Genomic DNA, 19,969 nt, shown 5'->3' with positions numbered 1-19,969 from the left:
TTTTGCTGTAAAAAAACCCTGAAAATCAATCATGATTCATCACACCCGGAGTTAGTGACTGTAGCAACAGATAGCAAACAAATAAATAAAAAACTGTGGAATTGACTTATTTGTCTTATAGTGTCTTATATCATGTGACACACACACACCAAAAAAAAAAGATGCTACAAATTGGGAACCAAATCCTGGGCATGCACACTGATTTGGGGAAGACATGCGTGTAAACACACAGAAGCATACAGAGGTCTCAACAAATAATGTGACTTATAAAGGAGAGTATCTCAGGCATGGAGGTTGGATCTCTCTAGCTATTGTGACGGTCCTACGCATCCTCTCCCATATATCAAGAAAGGGTCCTACAGCGCAGCAGCTCTCTGTGTGATATTCATTTCTAATGCTCCTTTAAAGAGACTTTTTGAAGCGATACGCCGGCACTTCAGGAAAGACCCTCGTAAGACGCAGCCCCACTGAGAGAGGTCCACACTCTGCTGGGAGAATTAGTCTGGGTTTTAAAGAGAGGAAGCGAGACAGGAAAGGAGACGTGAAAAGAAAAAGGAAATGAGCTCGGTGGCGGGTCATTTGGAGCCGCTACGGGTTGGGGAGCACCGGAACATGGAAGCTGTGTTTTTGTTTTCCAGTAAAAAGATGATGCACGCAGGGCACTACTTTACAGTCAGTCCATCAAACTTTTACTTTTAGTCAGACTGGGAACTAATGGACACACATACTGTTTTCTTCAACAGTTTAACAGCAGTTTGGAACGAATAAAAAAAACTAAGTTGCTAACAGTTTAGCCCTTTGTTAGCCGCAGGCGTGAGCCTTTTTTGTTGCTGTTAGCAGAAGCTAAACTATTAGCATCATTCTCTCTTGATAAGTCTGTCTTCCTTCTTTTTGGAGGGAGGGGGTTACTTTGCAGTGCAGGCAGTTGTTGCCAATGCTGGAATAGCAAACTTTTCCTGCAGGATATTCTGCAGAATGGACGTGCGCACGCATTTGAGGAGCAGCCAATAGGAACGCCTCTCTCTGAAACGACCTGGGATTGGCCAAAGTCTCCCTTCACAAGCTAGATTTTCATAAAGTCAGAAAAACAAGAGCCAAGAGGAGGTGCAGACGTCTAGTTTTCTCTCAGACCTCTGGAATTTGAAATATGCTTAAAGCTCATAATGGAGTATTTTGAATGACCCCAGCTTTAACTTAAGTGTAAAACAACACAGCGCTACGACTTCACTCTATAACAAGTCTTAGTGTGCTCAGCTCTCTGTGGGTCACATACTGAAGTTACTTTTAATAAGCTGGACTGGACACACACACACGCACACACACACACACACACACACACACACACACACACACACACACACACACACACACACACACACACACACACACACACACACACACACACACACACGGCGGGGGCCTTATCTGTGAGCGCCTGCTGGATGGGCCCTGGCTCTACAATGATAATACTGTGCCAAGTCTCCTCGGCACAGGGCGGACACACGTTTCCATGTGTTTGTGCGTACGATAGGGTGGGTGTACAGTATGTGACGCGCTCGTTTGGATTTCCCTGTTTTAATGAAGTAAAAAAGGAAAAAGTGCAGCAGGCAGAGGAGCATGCAAACACACTTCTAGATCGGATATAAAAATCAATGAGCGAGTCATGTTGCACTCATCAAACAACAAGCAGAGCTTTCGCCCGCAGGTTGGTAAGTCTGGAGCACAACACGGGATCCATTCCAAAGGTTTCATCCAAGCATTTGAAAATGAAAGGCCTTTAAACACCAAGTCTGTACGTTTTGCTCCAAAAATGTTTACAAAGAAATATGACCTCACGTTGTGTTAATCGCGTTTACACACCGACTCCAAAAACTTGCGTCCGTCATTGAAGTTTTCAGATCTGGTGCGATTCTCTGCGTTTTATTTTGTTTGACCACTTAGAGCCACAAACGTCCTCATGCATAACGACATCTGATGAGCTGATTCACTCTGGTTCGTCTGTTGTGCCCTAGGAAGCTAAACGATAGCTCGTTGCTAACGTCATTCATCCATTAGCCCTGTTTGGGACTAGCGCTGTCCACTGTACCTGCGTAACTGATTCAGTTTTGTCTCCTCTTACCATTTCGCAACAAACAGAATAATAAAACGCATCGGACTCTATTTTTTTAAACTATTTGTATCGGCTGACGGATTAACACAACGCATTAGAAGAATACGGACTTGTTGTACAAAGGCCTTAACCCCTCCCCCCATCTCCAACAAAACCACGTCCATCACAGCAAACCTCGATGAAAACAAAAGGAGATTGTTTTAAAGAACAAAGGGATTTCTCAAACTCTCCCGGGGCCTTTTCTCTCTACCTGCTGGAGGAATCTGCTCCCATGGGATTTCTCCACGGAGACTCTCGTCTGTGTGAGCAGCAGAGACACTGACTTTACAAAATGGCAGCTTGGTATCTACACGTGTTTGTGTGTCCCCGGCCTGATGAGGCGGCTGTGGGTCAGGGCCGCTCATAACGCCCACTCAGCTTCATTCTTGAGGCTACTGTGCGCTCAGTTTCACACTTTCGTGGGGATCTCATGTGAAAGGATGCCACTGAACCTTCAGCACTGTTTTAACCCTCAGTTAAAACAACAAGTAACTTTTAACAGGTTATGACACAGTCTCAATTAATACGGATGCCTTTATATGAGCAGGACTACGTGGGGCAGACTGTCCCTGCTGCAGTAAAATTAAGTTTTCTAAAGGGACTCAAAACACTACCGCTTCTGTCCACAGGGACCGCCAAACTCAACACAAAATAGAAGTCCCTTGTGGTACCTTTAACTAATGACTATTTGATCTTAAAGTGAAAGTATTATCAGTCCCATGATCTTTTTTCCTTGTGTAGAGAACCAACGCTGCAGGTTTCTTTTGAGACGTTTATGTTAAATGTGAAAATGGATGTTTTTTCCAGTCCCCAAGCCCAACCTAGTAAGTAAAAAGGCTAGATGTGAACAACCGAATGTCACCCAAACCACAATTAAGAATGTCCGTAGAGCATCCATTGTGGATCTGACGAATTCTTTCAACGTCCAATGAAATTAGTAGCATTGATAACCGCTTAGCTGAACTTGATGCTACTCCGAAATTGTAGCATCAATTTTGCTTTAAGCCGGGTGTCTGACGTACATCCAGCGAGCACACGAAGGCGACGTAAGCTTTAGTGATGTTAGCCAGCGCTGAACGGCCCCAGCAGTGCATCATGCTAAAGCTAGCCGACGCTAATGCTTTAATATGGCGGACGTTTAGTAGCCTCACTGCTAGCCATTCACACGAATGTACATTTCTTTTTTCTTTTCTTTTTTTTGTGTTTCAGGATATACAATGTACTTTAATAAGTGCAACAAGTATACACAAGTATGGAGAAATGGGGGAGGTACCGTACCTTCCGATAACCGGAGATTTGCTACCGTTCATGGTGTTTGTTCTTTCCCACGGCTTCCTGGGCATGTCTGGAGAAAAATGACACCAAAACACGGCAAAGGTATAAACACCAAACTCCTCTTACCATAAGCCATGAAGTTCAGCTATTCAGTAATGTGGATCGTCGTAAAAAACAACAAAAAAACAGGTTCCCCTCCAGTAACCACTGACAGGGAACGTAAATAGGTTTAATGCTGACTTGGACCCTCGTCGGCTGTGTTAGGGAGATGCATATTAATTCCTGGTGTCTGTCTCCAGAGTGTTGGCTCCCTCTGACACTCACCTGGTGTGCTACAGGCTGATACTTTAGGGGTGGTGTTGATCTCGCCCTCCTCCTGTAGGGCAGACAGACGGGGTTCAAAGGTCAAACATGAGAACGGAGAGTTTCTACACAGACCGGATAATGGGAATCTTTAAAAGGGCAACAAATGGTCTAGAGAACGGAGTTAAAGCTTCTTTTGTCTGTGTTTAACCAGTAACGCTAACACACAGCTAGCTTCTGGTTGTGCTTTAATTTAAACGTTTATAAACTTTTTTATTTTAACCAGACGTTCAAAATATGCACCCTGAAAAAAAAAGAAAACCCCATAAGAAGTTTACTGACTAAGTCGAGAATTTAATTAAACCAATGCAACTGGACACTTCCTGCAGATGTTTCACATTAAAAGCCTACGAAGATATGTCCGGTTTCATTGACGTTAGCTTAAAGCTAATGATTAAAAAGCAGCAAAGGGGAAGTGACTGGAATCACTTAGCGAATGAAAACAGTTCTGTTATAAGAGAGAACTGTTCATTGTACTGAATGTGTCAACATGATCACCATCAGGGATATCTGACTAAAAGATGATGAAATGCTGCTTTACAGATAAACAGGAGTCTGTTTCAGTTCAGGTGAGTATTTCACATGTTAAGGTCTGTGAACGTGGCACACGAGCATACAGCACCGAGGGATCGTGGACTCGCTTCAAGACAGGAATGTAGTGAATGTGGCACGAGCTGTAAAGCCGGGACACCCCGAGAGAACCCGTGTGTGCCGCCACACAGACGAGCCATTGTGGCATCTGGGAGTGAGCGCTGAGTAACGGTATGTGGGACCCGGATCAAAGAAAACACGAGAGACATGAGATACTTACTGATCTCTGGTCGGGTTCAGGTGACGAGCCCTTCTCTGCAATTCTTCTCCTGTAACATATGAAGCCCAGATACAGACAGGTTTAATGTTGAACAAGAAACCACAGCTCAAACCATTTTTTGAGTAAAGCCTCTAGTTCAGATCTACCTTAAGTCCACAGTTCATTTATTCGACTGCACCAAAATACAGTTAAAGGTGCAGAATTCCATGTTCAGAGCATAATATCAGGGATTGAGGGACACGTGGCTCTCAACATGGTGACGGGCAGAGGAAACGTAGAACTTTGAGGAGCTAAAAGAAAAGATCCAAACGTTTCCTCGTCGCAATTTCCGGGTGAGCTTGTGTCCGTGCAACAAGCCCTTGCGGAAAAGTATAACTGAGGCTTTAGGAGATGGATAGCAGCAGTTAAGTTATTGCGTTATTATTTTTCTCCTCAACATGAAATGGTGGTTGTCGTTTCTGACATTCGCAGTTGAATTTTCAAAGTCAAAATACCCTTTTTTTTGGGCACCTTTTATTTTTATCCGCTATTCTTGACATTTAGCAAATACACCTGTGGAATGTGGGGGAAAGAATGATTTGGATTACACAGGAAAAAAAAGTGAGGACCAGTGGGATCTAATTTGAAACCACAAATCACTTAATTCCAATTACGATAAAGAACCTTTTGAATTCTGAAAGTATTGAGATGTATGAAGCTGACGATAATAAGCGACGTGACTCTACCTCCTGGCCAACAGGGCGCTCATCTCTTCCATGAGCCCTCCTCCTCCAGACAGAGGGCCGTTGCCTCTGGCTTCCGATTTGGCCCCCGCGGCCCCTCCGGCCCCCAGCATGGCTGCCGCCAGAGCCGCCCCCGCATCGTCACTCTGAATGGATACAAGCCACATCTCTTGTGAGACACAAACGTTATCGAGTTCTTTACCTCCGATGGATACATGGATCCTGTTCTGAGAACAGTACTAGAATTTAAAACATCATTGTTCTTTTTTATGTTCACTTAACGTCAGATAAGCCATAAATAATAAAGAAACAACATTTCTTTTGGTCCGATTTCTGTATTTCATGACTGTTTCAGTGACTGATTCATTGTGATTATATAGGTGAAAATAAAGAAAAAATGTAATTCTGTGTGTGCACGTGCAGCTAATCCCCTTAATAATGTGCTGTGACGTGCATGTGACAGACATGTGGAGCTGTGTGAGTACAAACGTGTCGTCGTCGATCAAAACAACCAATCGGGCGCTCACCCTTGACACTTTGCGCAGCTTGGCTCCGGCCAAGGCAGCGGCCAGGCCCGCGAAGGGACGGTCCTCGGTGGGGGAGAACAGTCCGGCGGGAAGCGGGGGCGCCGGGGGAGGGAGCGGCACTCCGGGGGGAGGAGGCGGACCTGGTGGAGGGGGGGGGGTCCCGCCTGGAGTCAGCACGGGGGGGAGCGGGGGAGGCGGGGGCGGGGGAGGGTGGCCGGTTGACGGGGTGACGGCCGGGGAGGTCACAGTGGAGCCGGGTGGCAGGGGCGGAGGCGGGGGAGGGGCGAGGGCGGTCGACCCCGGGGTCTGCACCACGTCTGTTGGGGGTGGGGGGGCGATGGGCGAAGACACAGGGATGGAGAAATTAAATTCAAACTGTCACTTTATTAGAAAAGCATAACATTTTGGGCCGTCTTAAAGGGACAGTTACCCCAAAAACAATATTTATTCAGGACTAGGACTAATCCGTGACTTTAAAACTAGCTCGCTAACTTTCCATTTACAGCACACATCCACGTTTGCTTGTGGAAAGTGAGGCATGTCTGTGTCCACCTGTGAAGTTATCTTTTACCAAACATGTAGTCTTCTGTACACTAATATTACTGTAATACTGCAGTACTTGCTGAACTTGCTACCCTGCTGAAATGAAATTGAAAAAGAAGAACAACAGGTTACATCATCGTCAGTGAATCTGTCGTGCAAGAATGGTGGATGTGATTTTCTTTGATGCACATGGAACACACACATTAACATGACGGCATGCCACATCGTTTCTCATCAACATGCAGCATTAGAGACAAGTAGTGACAGGGTTTATAGTTCAAACAGGGCCGGGAAAAGTGTTGTGGTTATTGTATTAAAAGTTAATAACAATAAATATCAGTATATTAACACCCAACCCTATCTGGAGCAGAGACAAAGAGACCAACATTGAGCATTGAATGGATGGAACACACTGTCTGGTGCAATGACACATGATGGAGGATTCATAGATTATAATCCCATACATATGAACTGAGCCGTGTCCCATTGTAATTATGATATGGAATAACAATGACGTTACATCACAGACCTTAATCAATAATCTATGATGGGATGTGAACATGCTGAGCTGTGATCAATATCAAATCAGTTTAATGATCTCTGAGGTCAAAGGTCATTAGAACGCCTCCCGAGGCTGACAAATGTAAATAAAGGTCACTGCAATGCTGCTAGTCTGCTGTTCTATTTTCAGACAAGTTTAAAGTTGAATTGCAAAAACGGCAAAAGACTGAACCAGGAGCGACTGCAAATTCTTTTCATGTCGGAAAAATCGTCGGAAGCTAATATAGTGATTTTTTCTAGTGTAATGTTTGTTCTGTGTCCATATTTGGTTAAATACCAACAACCACAAAGAGAATCGCTCAACTTAAGCATCTGGTTGGCTCGCTCTGCGTCCTCCTTCCTTAGGAGTTAGTGTTCCACATTCACTTATTCTTTAATTGGAGTATCGCGTTAGAAAAGCTGTATGGAAACGAGAAGAAATGAGAAAATCTTCCTCAAAAACGTTTTTATTCTCGCTCAAAGTGTTTTTTTTGCAGTTATCGACAAAGAGTCGATGTTCCGAATGGGACGTGGGAACGCCCTCGCCGAATAAATTCAGACGTGACGAACACCTAAGTCACGTGACTGATCGGCTGTCGCCGTCTTCTCGGATATTCCCGTAATGCTGCGTTCACACTAAACGCAAAGCAAATTTCCGCGCCGCGTTACTCGCAGGATCATTTGTTGTTTAGCGTCATTCGCTTCTTCGAAACCTCTATCAACTAAGCCATTTATTTCCACCATCAACCATAGAAGAGATAACCACTATTTCTGCTTTGTACTTGTTGAGGAAGTCCAGATATCGCGGGAAACTGAATGCCGTCTTGTCGGTCTCTACTAAGATGAGCTATCGTAGAGCTCTGGGTGAACACCTACGGCGACACAGAGGGGTTTTTCCTGATTCAACAGCGGCAGGACGTCTGTGATGACGGGAGGAGAATCTCAACACTAACAGGCTTTCGCGCCACAAACAAATTTCGTGTAATTTGCGTCTTTGCAGTGACTTTGTATGTAACACAGTCGCGCAAAGAATTCCGCGCCGCGTTTGGTGTGAACACAGCATAACGTGGGAATGCTCGTCTCCGTCTGCTGACAAAATGAAACGCGGTCAATAGCAGTTGTCATGAAAGAACGGCTGAAACAAATTCCTGAAAAAGTCTCTTCATTTCTCTATCGTGGGTGAAGCTCGGTTTATGCTGCGAGGTTTTGCGCGTGTCATCAGAGCTATTCAGACGTGACTGTCACAAGAAGTTCTCTGATAAGAGCAACATAAACACGTCTCAGGGTTTTTAAAAGCTGTACAAACAGGAGGTCTTAAATCTACATTTGAGTACATGTGTTGCCAGCCAAATCAAATTGTTTACAGGATATTCAATATTTGTTTCTTTATAATGCTTCTAATACTTGACTTCTTTCTTTACAGGGCTTGTGCAAAGGCAATTAAGTAGTCTGTAAATATGAGATACGAGTTTACTCCTCAACTTCCTCCTCGCATTGTGGAGGCCGGTTTATGGCGTCTCATTTCTTTCTTTTTTTGCGACATTTTGACATAAAAATTTGATTTGACAATTAAACGGAAACACAGCCAACGATCCACCGGTGTCTCGTTGAAAAGGCAGCACCTGCTGTGACTTCTAAAGGCATGGGGGGGGGGCTTCCGATAACTTTGACTGACTGCACACTGACAATTGAATGGCAAAATGATACGATCAACACAGAGTGCACATCTATGGTTGAGCAATGGATTGGCAAAAATAGGAACACATGGACCAGGAGAAGAAAAGAGCAGCGGTTACATACAGTCAGCGGTCTGCAGTAACGATCGATCGCTATCAAAGAGACAGACATGCCATGCTGAAAGAGACATATGTCATACCCAGCGAACAGTCAGCTACATGCATTTTATGAGACTGGACAGAGAAATGAGCGACAGCGACTTCTACACCAAGAGATCCCACAACCAGAAATGTAGCTTACAGCAGCCAGGACCCACACTTTCCTCCCCTGATATATGCCTGCATTATGGGACTCACATGGTCAGCTCAGTAGCAAGGTCACGGACCCAACAGTGTCCAGTAGCCCCGCTGTTAGTGTGTGAGTCAGACAGCATGTGAGAGACGAGGGGGAGGGAGAGAGAGAGAGAGAGAGAGAGAGAGAGAGAGAGAGAGAGAGAGAGAGAGAGCGAGAGAGAGAAAGAGACAAGAGTCTGGACTGGACTGCAGGCCTTACCCTGGGGCTGGGGTTGACAGGAGGAGCCCCCCTGAGGCAGGTGGGCCTCTGGGCCTGTGGCTGTGTCCGGCTCCCCCGGCCCCGACAGGCCCAGGCCCACGGGGAGGGAGAGGTGCTCGGCAGAGGCGGCGGCTGCAGCGGCGGCGGCAGGGGTTGCTGTGGAGGGAGAGGGCACACCAGGAGCCTGGGATGAGGAGGGGGGAGACGAGACGAAGAAGGAAGACGGAGGGGGGGCCGCGTGGGAGGGGAGAGGGGGCGGGGTGGGCGGGGGAGGCGGGGTGGGGCAGGCGATGCCGATGGGGGCGTGGCCGTGCGGGATGGTCACGGGCGACGGCGCGGGGAACATGGGCGGGCCGTTGGGGGCCGGCGAGGGCGGCTTCTGGGTGAGCGGTGAGGGCGCCGCGATGGGGACGAGCGGCCGCGGTCCCGTGGCCTTCCCCGGGGGGCTGCTTATCATGACGGGCGGCGAGGGCGGCAGGGGTGTGAAGTTGCACGCCGACCACACCACGGACTTGGCCGGTGGAGGGGCGGGGGCCGGAGCAGGGGCGGAGGGCGGGGCTTGGGGGAAGGCCTGCTGCCGCCTCGGGACGGTGGCGTAGTGGGGCAGGACCGGGTGGAAGGCGGAGCCGAGCGAGGTGGCGAATCGGGAGGCCGAGTGCCTCAGAGGCGGGGTCGGCGGAGCGGCGGAGGAGGGCGATGGCGTCCCGGGTGCCGGGTAGGCGGGCGCGGACAGGGTGGCGGCCGCCGAGGACGTCCCGCTGTACTCCTGACTGTACAGGGTGCTTTCGAAAGCTAAATGTATACGCCACGCAAACGGACAAACCAAGGACAAGGACAAAGACAGGACAGGAGGGGGAAGGAGTGACGGAAGGAAGGAAAGAAGGAAGCAGCCGTCATGCACACAGGAGGGAAAGACAGCAGGTCAGGACAGAGAGAAGGAAGGAGGGAGGGAGGAAAAAAAGAGAAGGGGGCAGATGAAGCAGGAAAAAACCAGCACAGAGCTACACCAAAGTTTTACTCCAGGTTGTGTGTACTTTCTCGGGCTGAGGTGACGCTACTGTGTTAGTGGACAGGTGTTAGCGCCGTGGACACAGCCAGAGACACAGCCAGAGACACAAAGCCCTCCATGTCTTCTTCGTGAGAGAAGAGGGGGGAGACAAACAGACTGATGGGCAGGAGGTCACCATGTAGCACACATACACACACACACACACACACACACACACACACACACACACACACACACACCCATAGAACAGTAACGCAGGAGATGCAACTCATCACCGATGTCATCAAGCCAAGTCATCTATAGACTCAGTGCTTTGTACACAGAAGGCCCAGCATGCACCAGTTCTTTTAACGCTCATCAAAACAAAGTAAGCCAACAACAAATGTAACAGTTAAAACTGTGTACTGAACAACTATTGAACCAAAGTCACAAGCAGCATTCAAACAAACACTGGACAATGTACATATCTGACTTTCTCTGTGTCTGCTGTCCGTGTCTCTGTGTCTCTGAGTCTCCGTTTCTGGTCTCTCTGTCTATGTTTCTGGTCTCTGTGTCTGATCTATGTGTTTCTTTTTCTGGATCAAGTGTCTCCGTTTCTGGTCCCTGTCTCTTGGTTTCTGGTCTCTATGTCTCACTGTCTGGTCTCTGTTTCTTGGGTTCTGTGTCTCTGTGTCTATATCTCTGTAAATCTCTGTCCCTGGTCTCTGTGAATTCAATAAACAGATGTCTTCCATCCAATCCGATCTTAGTCGACGCCCAGACTAGCCTGACTTCCTGACTTGTCCTCTCGCGCCATCATCAGGTCAAACCTTGGATTTGTCCAATACTTTGGTTTGTGACCAAAGACTAACGACGTTCCCATCAGCCTCCGCTGTGCTTTGCCTTTGGCTCATGCTAGCACGCTAACACACTAAGCTCTGATTGAGAAGCTGGTGAACAGTACACCTGCATGTTAGCATACAGCAGCATTTAGCTCGAAGCCCTCTACTCTGAACCGCTAGCATGGCTGTAGACTCTTAGTGTTTCAGTGAGGATAGTGTTCTTGTTGCTCTGAACCCTTCTTACCACAGTCTAAAGGGGCTAATCTGCACTGTTATTTTGTGTAATGTGACTGTTTCAGTATTCAAAATGAATTTCATGCACTGGTCAATGCAGAGATTTTGGGCTACTTCGCTTCCATAACATGTCTTCTCCTTTCCTTCTTCTTTCTGTTCCGGAAATGTATGTAAATAAGCACATATTTAATTAGATAATGTGTCTTTTGCATATTTAAACAGGACATTTCAGGAAACTTGTAATACAAAGGAAAAAGGTGCTAATGTAAGTTATCAACTAGGGAAGGTTTAATAGCGATGTCTATTAATTAAAATGTTTACACTATTGAAGATAGGGTCCTGTTGAAACGAGGTGCAGCTGATCCGTGTCTTTTCATTTGCACTGAACGTCCTCTTTGTCTCATCCTTTACTGTACAGTTCCAGTACTGTGACTAGTGCTGTTGGTGCTGGTTACCAGGGTCAGGTTCTCATGAGTCATCAAGTGATGGAATATTAAAGCTCTGTTTGGTTATGTTGATAGCCTCTTTGTTTATAATTACGCTACCCCCATCTCTCTACTTCAAAGGTCTTAATGGTATTTAATAACTTTATATATATTCTTCTTAATGGGGTTTATGTGGAGTAGGAAGAAGCTGATGTGGTGATTGTGTCCTAGGTCCCGCCTCTCTTTCATTATGTGTCTATCCCAGCTGAGCCCAGCCCTCTAACTGATGAACTAATTACCCTGATTGTGACTAGCGCTTAGCGTAGCCAGGGCGGTGTTGTATGGAGCTGACATATGGTGTTAAGTTGTAAATCCTCCATTCGTCTTCTGCTCCACTTCCCCTTACTAGTGATGTCATTCTACACTTTTCTGCAGTCCTTAGTCCCGTGACCACATTATACGTATTACTGCACTGGATTAGAACCAAACCACAACGCTGACCTAATATTCACTTCTTTCTGCAGAAACCGTGAGGAATCATGGTTCCAAAACCATTCTGGTTTCTGAAGCAAGGGTTCTTTGTATGACTGAGGGTTACATTAAGAACCATTCTCATACTTCTTCAAGGATTGTTGAAATCATGGGTGGGATCATGATTGTTGTGGGTTGTGCTGCATCACATCAGCCCCGGCCCTTTAGGAGCCTCATGAGGAACCCTGGGTGAGTTCTAGATTAAACTCTTGGAATATAAAATAGTTCTAGATAGAATCCTCTGAGTGGGTTAGAGAGGAAACCCTTGGAATAGAAAAGGGTGCTCGTTAGAATCCCCTGGGTGGGTTCTAGATTAAACCCTTGGAAAAGTAAAGGGTTCACTGTAGAACCTACCCTACCCTTAGAAGGTGTTGTTGGATATAACCTGTAGGGTTCTGTGTGGAACCATTACCCCAAGGAAGTGTTCTCTGTGTGGGGTTCTGGGTGTAGCCTTTTACAGATGGTTCTAGGTTTGGTTCTAGATATACCTGGAACCCTCTGAAACAGTTCCAGGTGGAGGGTTCTCCAATGAGGACAAGCCAAAGAACCCCATATGGTTCTAGTTAGCACCTTTATGTCTAAGCCTGATGTTTGTGTGGTATTTTCAATCATCATACAGATACATGCATGATCAGACATAACACACAAACCGTCTCTCTCACTTTTACAACACAACCCACACACACACACACACACACACACACACACACACACAGTAGGGACAGAAGCAGAATTCCCATGAACACCTAACCAGCAGTCACAAGACAGATAACCTGATGGATTTGTGAGACCGCTTGGCTCTCCTCCTCCTCCTCCTCCATGTGACTTCTGTTTCTCCCAGCTGAGCGGTCTGACAGCTCATGCTGCATTTACCATTTATTCTCTCTAACTGGAGTCAATGCTCATTCCAGCTTCCACTCCACTGCACACACAATTTCTCCCTTGAATCTCTTTTTCATGAACCCAGAATTGCCTCTTCATGCTTTATTTCTTCCTATGACCTTTTCCATACTTCTTCATCATTAAACCTCTCCCCCGTCTCTCTGTAGCTCCGGGTGGGTCATGTGACTGAGAGGCCCCAGCTTTTGCTCTGCCGTTCCACAACACACGATCAGAAAAACACAGGATTACACGGAGTGCTGGACACGTGTATGCCGGAATATCAAGCACACACACATGGGAGGACAACAGAGCCGTACCGCAGCCAGGCTGCTCGGCACCAAACAGCTTCAACAAAAAACAGAAACAGCCTTCCATCGATAAATCAAATGATCTAAATTCATAATTGTAGTTTTGGGGGAGTGGCTTTGGAGGGAGGTCTGAAGGGGCGGGGCTGTCAGTGTTGGCGACTTTTCCACTAGATTCAGCGACTTTTGGAGCTAGTGCTGCTAACTTTCATTGAAAAGAGTTGGCAACACTGGGCTGAATTAATAATCCAAGAAGAATATACGCGTAAACAATGTGCACACAGTGAAGATACACACTACTGTGCTGGTAAGTGAGTGAGTGAGTGAGTGAGTGAGTGAGTGAGTGAGTGTGTGTGTGTGTGTGTGTGTGTGTGTGTGTGTGTGTGTGTGTGTGTGTGTGTGTGTGTGTGTGTGTGTGTGTGTGTGTGTAACACTGAGTAAAGCCGATGTCAAACTGATAAACTCGCCTTTCGTTGAGCGATGTGTCCAGAGGGTCTCCTGTCTCTTCTCACTAACCGTGAACATATTCACTCTGCAGAGCCATACGCTAACAATGCTAATTAGCCATTTTTAGCCAAATTGCAAAAACTACAAAATAAAGTTCAGAAAAAGAGTAATCTTGATAACACAACTGCTGTAAGGTCATGAAAGTGAATCTGTCGATTCCCTGAACTGATCGAGAAAGCAGCCACAGAGCGCAGCTATCACAGTTACTCCAAACCAGACGATAGCCGCGAACACTTCACTCACTGACATCAGTGTCACTCTTTTAAAACACACACACACACACACACACACACACACACACACACACACACACACACACACACACACACACACACACATACAAGCAGTGTAATAAATCGTTATACATTAAATCGAAAGCTTACATCAAACCCAACCGACTCATAAGTTCAAACAGAGCGTGTGTGTTTTTATTTGATTTAAAAACTCCTCCCTCTTATCCTGGGCCATTTTCACGCGCGCACACACACACACACACACACACACACACACACACACACACACACACCCTTGGGGGTCTCACCAGCATTCTCCCTGATGGTGTATTTTTAGCCTCTGAGTAACACCGCTGAACTGCGTCTGCCTGTGTATGCATGCATGCGTTGCACACTGAAGCGTGCCTCCTCTACTTACCATCCTTGAAACTAGATCATTTCCCCTTCTCTACCACACGACCAAAAAAAATCCATTACAGCTCCACTTTATAGCCGGCGTGTGTTCCACCTGTGGCTCCGCCTCCTCTCTGCTGCTATCTAACTATGTAATAACCAAATTTCCCCCTGGGGATGAATAAAGTATGTATCCATCCATCCATCCATCCATCCATCCATCCATCCATCCATCCATCCATCCATCCATCCATCTGCTGGACTGTACATACATTGGACTGACAATGTGTTTCACAGTTTTTGTGAAGTCCACTGGGAGGAGGACAATTGTTCATAAACTGGAGATTTTTAAGATGACTTGCAATCGTAGTCGCCCGTCCCCATTTCACATAGCATTAGCATCTTCATTAGACTTTTTTGGAGTGTGTGTGAAGTGTCAGAAGTTATGTGATTGTGTGTGTGTGTGTGTGTGTGTGTGTGTGTGTGTGTGTGTGACTGGTGTAAGGCCTGGCGGCGGTGTTTGTTCATGTTCACCCCCCCCTGTGCCCCAGTGCCTTAGCAATCTGTTCATAGCGCCTGTCCGGCCTGTGGGCACTGTAGCTTAGCGCTAACAGAGGAAGCTAACAATTCTAGCACTGACTAGGAAATGCAAAAAGAGACAGAGAGCTGCTATCCACCTCCGGCTGCATCGAGTCCTGCAGCCAGAGGACTTTGTGCACTGTGATAGAAGAGCTCTCTTTATTGCACGTTCAATTGAGTGAGATGAAACAATTACAGCTTCAGTGTTGACAGCCATGCTAACTTCACTACCACTAGAATGGTTTGACAAAGTAAACCAAACCTCCCCTCTAAGGGACAATGAAGATAAACTGAACGGAAGGACCAAACTAAAACCAAGGACTATTAAGAAGGCAACCCAACATGCATGTTAAAGTTCAACTCTGTGTCCCGACTCCATACTACGTTCTATACACAACGGGTTTTGGGGTTGTAGTGTGAGAGGCAGAATGACATGCACTCATAGCAGTAATCCTGCATACTGAAAATCCCTTGATTTATGAGTGTGATGATGATGCACACTATTCTCCCACAATGCAATGCACAAAGGGAATGGAAAAGCTGTGTCCGTGTCTCATGGAGAAATTGAATCGGCCGTCTCAGGTTGAAGTTTGACTGACGAGCGTGTGTTTTATCATTTGAATGCTAACCGCTAACAGTATACTAAGACTGACACATGCTAATTCATGTAACTAATTCATAGTATAGTGTGTAGTGTACACAGTATGGAATTGGGACACACTGCTCAGTGCACGTTGAGCATCACAGATTCTACATTTGCAGAGTTCTGCCCACGTCAAACACACACAAGAATGCTCCTCTGAAGACAACAATGTAATGTTCAGTAGCAAAGAAAATGTTATACATCACATAATATAAATCAGAAAGAGATGCACATCTGCAGTCCAACTGTCTCATTATTGGCCTTGGAAAACTCAACGAGTGTATGAGCAGGAAGCCAAAGGGCGTCACTCACCGGCGTTGGAGATGCGTCTTCCTCTCTCCCAGTCCTGCTGCTCTCTGTCCAACTGCTCCTGCTGCTCCCTCTCTGCCTTCTCCCTCTCCATCAGTTCACGCTCGCTGCGCTCCTGCTGCTCCAGGCGCTCCCGCTCCGCCTGCGCCTCCCGCTCCGCCTGCGCCTCCCTCTCCAGACACTCCCGTTCCTGTCGCTCGCGCTCCTGTCGCTCCAGCGTCTCGCGCTCCAGGCGCTCGCGCTCTTGACGCTCCCTCTCCTGATGCTCCCGCTCCTGATGCTCCCGTTCCAGCTCCTTCTGCCTCTGCAGCTCCTGGAGCTGCCTGGGGGAGGAGAGGAAGAGGGAACAAGAGGTGAGAGGAGAGGAAACAAGAGGGGAGGGGAGAGGAAACAAGAGGAGAGAGGAGAGGGGAAACAAGAGGGGAGAGGAAACAAGGGAGAGGAAACAAGAGGGGAGAGGAGAGGAAACAGGAGAAGAAAGGAAAGGAAACAAGAAGGGAGAGGAGAGGAAACAGGAGAGGAGAGGGAAAAGTAGAAGAGAGAAGAGGAAACAGGAGAGGAGAGGAAACAGTAGGAGAGGAGAGGAAACAGGAGAGGAGAGGAAACAGTAGAAGAGAGGACAGGAAACAGGAGAGGAGAGGAAACAGTAGAAGAGATGAGAGGAATTATGAGAGGAGAGGAAACAGTAGAAGAGAGGAGAGGAAACAGGAGAAGAGAGGAAAGGAAACAAGACGGCAGAGGAGAGGAAACAGGAGAGGAGAGGAGTGGGAAGGAAACAGGGGAGGAGAGGAAACAGGAGAGGAGAGGAAACAGTAGAAAAGAGGAGAGGAAACAGGAGAGGAAACAGTAGAAGAGAGGAGAGGAAACAGGAGAGGAAACAGTAGAAGAGAGGAGAGGAAACAGTAGAAGAGAGGAGAGGAAACAGGAGAGGAGAGGAGAATAGACATTAATGCAAAATTCACATGTTAACTGTTGTTATAGATTCACATGTTAACTGTTATTATGGGCTGTCTTGACCCCCCCCCCAGCAATTACTGCTGTCATTATATAAGTTAAAGCTATTTTGGGCACATTGAAAAACACACAGTGAGGACAGCCATGTGGCCTAAAGCCTCCCTTGGCTGCACACTGCTGCAGCGTCTGACACAAGAAATAGAGAATGTAAAATGCAAACTACCACACCTTTTAATTTCAGTTTTATTTATGTTAATAATCTTAAAGTACAGCATGTTCAGAGAGCTTTTTTAATGCAGACTGTGGCTGCAGCCCCGGGTTGGACCACTAGGTGTCAGCAGAAGGCAGCGGTAGAAGGACCGGTGAGCGGCGCGCTCCCTGTGTGTGGGTATGCATGTCATGTGAAAATGACAAAGTGTGACAGAGAGAGGCAGCCATTTCTGAGATTTGATGAAAGAACTGTAACGATCATCGTTGGAGAAACTGTCAAATAAGAACAAGGCATGAATAAGGATCTGCCAACAGAGGTCAGAGAGACTATTCCACAGAGAGATGTAGGGAAGGCCGGATGAAAACCTGAGTACAGACGTCTTCATTTCCTCAATTATAAATTCTACATCAACAGCAGAATAGTATGAGACACCAAAAATAGCATACATACAGGATGAGTGTTAAAGATTTACTTCCTCATCAATTGCACTGGCTGTAAATGAGTGTTACGTTCATAAATTACTCGCACAGGGAGAGAGAAGGTGGGAACTGGAGGTAAATGCCAACATGCACTTTCTCTCTCTGACACACACACACACACACACACACACACACACACACACACACACACACCAGGTTCTCTGCCCTCACCCATCCTGTTCTGCAGACAGCTGACTCACAGCTAAAAGTCGATCATCAGCATAAACGTTGCTTAACGTAAACACTCCGTCTCCCATTCGATCTGCGTCGATGACACACACACACACACACACACACACACACACACACACACACACCTCACTAAACTAGCGACAGATGCATGTCTCAAGGCAAGTTTGGACCGGCAGAGGTGACGTCGTGGCCGTCGCTGCGTTTCGGGACCGGGCTGCTGAGCAAACTGAGGGAAGCAGGTGGCTTCACTCGCAAAAAAGAAACCAGGAGAGCACGACAGATTTAACCCCTATATTTTGGCCTGGTGGTTTTTTGAGATTGCTGGCTGAGAGTTGGCATTAGTCCGGTGCAAATTGGGTCATGGAGAGAGAGTTGGCACACATCGGGCCGGTTTTCCCTGGCAGCATGTGAAATCATTTAGTTGCTTATTGATAGGGCTGGGGAATGAACCTCAATACTTTGAATACCGACCAAAAAAAGTTAAAAAGAAAAAGTAAAAAAGTATCATAAGGACGGCGAAACTGGGTCCTGGTTGTCCCCTGTGTAAATCCCAGACACACTAAAGCCACATCAACGATGCCTCGGGCCCTTGGTCTTCTGGTTGTGGAAGGTACGTGTTGTCGGGCTCTTGGTCTTCTGGTCGTGGAAGGTACGCGTTGTCGGGTCCTTGGTCTTCTGGTCGTAGAAGGTACGTGTTGTCGGGCCCTTGGTCTTCTGGTCGTAGAAGGTACGTGTTGTCGGGCCCTTGGTCTTCTGGTCGTGGAAGGTACGTGTTGTCGGGTCCTTGGTCTTCTGGTCGTGGAAGGTACGCGTTGTCGGGTCCTTGGTCTTCTGGTCGTAGAAGGTACGTGTTGTCGGGCCCTTGGTCTTCTGGTCGTGGAAGGTACGTGTTGCCGGGCCCTTGGTCTTCTGGTCGTGGAAGGTACGCGTTGCCGGGCCCTTGGTCTACTGGTCGTGGAAGGTACGTGTTGTCGGGCCCTTGGTCTTCTGGTCGTGGAAGGTACGCGTTGCCGGGCCCTTGGTCTACTGGTCGTGGAAGGTACGTGTTGTCGGGCCCTTGGTCTTCTGGTCGTGGAAGGTACGTGTTGTCGGGCCCTTGGTCTTCTGGTCGTGGAAGGTACATGTTGTCGGGCCCTTGGTCTTCTGGTCGTGGAAGGTACATGTTGTCGGGCCCTTGGTCTTCTGGTCATGGAAGGTACGTGTTGTCAGGTCCTTGGTCTTCTGATCGTGGAAGGTACATGTTGTCGGGCCCTTGGTCTTCTGGTCATGGAAGGTACATGTTGTCGGGCCCTTGGTCTTCTGGTCATGGAAGGTACATGTTGTCGGGCCCTTGGTCTTCTGGTCATGGAAGGTACATGTTGTCGGGCCCTTGGTCTTCTGGTCGTGGAAGGTACATGTTGTCGGGCCCTTGGTCTTCTGGTCGTGGAAGGTACATGTTGTCGGGCCCTTGGTCTTCTGATCGTGGAAGGTACATGTTGTCGGGCCCTTGGTCTTCTGGTCATGGAAGGTACATGTTGTCGGGCCCTTGGTCTTCTGGTCATGGAAGGTACATGTTGTCGGGCCCTTGGTCTTCTGGTCATGGAAGGTACATGTTGTCGGGCCCTTGGTCTTCTGGTCGTGGAAGGTACATGTTGTCGGGCCCTTGGTCTTCTGGTCGTGGAAGGTACATGTTGTCGGGCCCTTGGTCTTCTGGTCGTGGAAGGTACATGTTGTCGGGCCCTTGGTCTTCTGGTCATGGAAGGTACGTGTTGTCAGGTCCTTGGTCTTCTGATCGTGGAAGGTACATGTTGTCGGGCCCTTGGTCTTCTGGTCATGGAAGGTACATGTTGTCGGGCCCTTGGTCTTCTGGTCATGGAAGGTACGTGTTGTCAGGTCCTTGGTCTTCTGATCGTGGAAGGTACGTGTTGTCGGGTCCTTGGTCTTCTGGTCGTGGAAGGTAAGCGTTGTCGGGCCCTTGGTCTTCTGGTCGTGGAAGGTAAGCGTTGTCGGGCCCTTGGTCTTCTGGTGAAATCACGGATACTACGGTGACTTAAGGTGCTTCCCCGAACCTGTGACGAAAGCTGGAGTTAAATGAACTGTCAAATTTAAAAAAATAAAATCATA

The 19,969-nt window shown here is 47.4% G+C and overlaps 1 protein-coding gene across 5 annotated transcripts in view; it reads right to left on the bottom strand.

Moving 5' to 3' along the window:
- enah (ENAH actin regulator) overlaps positions 1–19,969 on the bottom strand; it is a 111,986-nt gene that overhangs the window by 7,674 nt on the left and 84,343 nt on the right. For 3 of the 5 annotated variants that reach the window (XM_068708766.1, XM_068708765.1, XM_068708764.1), the window contains exons 5-11: positions 16,034–16,353; positions 9,160–9,951; positions 5,848–6,164; positions 5,324–5,466; positions 4,599–4,647; positions 3,749–3,800; positions 3,428–3,494 (exon numbers count right to left, since the gene is read on the bottom strand). In XM_068708766.1, coding sequence (XP_068564867.1) covers positions 3,428–3,494; positions 3,749–3,800; positions 4,599–4,647; positions 5,324–5,466; positions 5,848–6,164; positions 9,160–9,951; positions 16,034–16,353 — 1,740 coding nt within the window. The remainder of the gene's footprint in view (positions 1–3,427; positions 3,495–3,748; positions 3,801–4,598; positions 4,648–5,323; positions 5,467–5,847; positions 6,165–9,159; positions 9,952–16,033; positions 16,354–19,969) is intronic. The other 2 variants (XM_068708767.1, XM_068708768.1) reach the window with 2 other exon arrangements.

The sequence above is a fragment of the Cebidichthys violaceus genome, unplaced genomic scaffold, assembly GCF_023349555.1.
Source record: "Cebidichthys violaceus isolate CVI_PGR_0920_01 unplaced genomic scaffold, fCebVio1.0.p SCAF_14, whole genome shotgun sequence".
NCBI lineage: Eukaryota > Metazoa > Chordata > Actinopteri > Perciformes > Stichaeidae > Cebidichthys > Cebidichthys violaceus.
The sequence above is the reverse complement of the archived record's forward strand: the minus strand, read 5'-3'. Positions and strand labels throughout refer to the sequence as shown.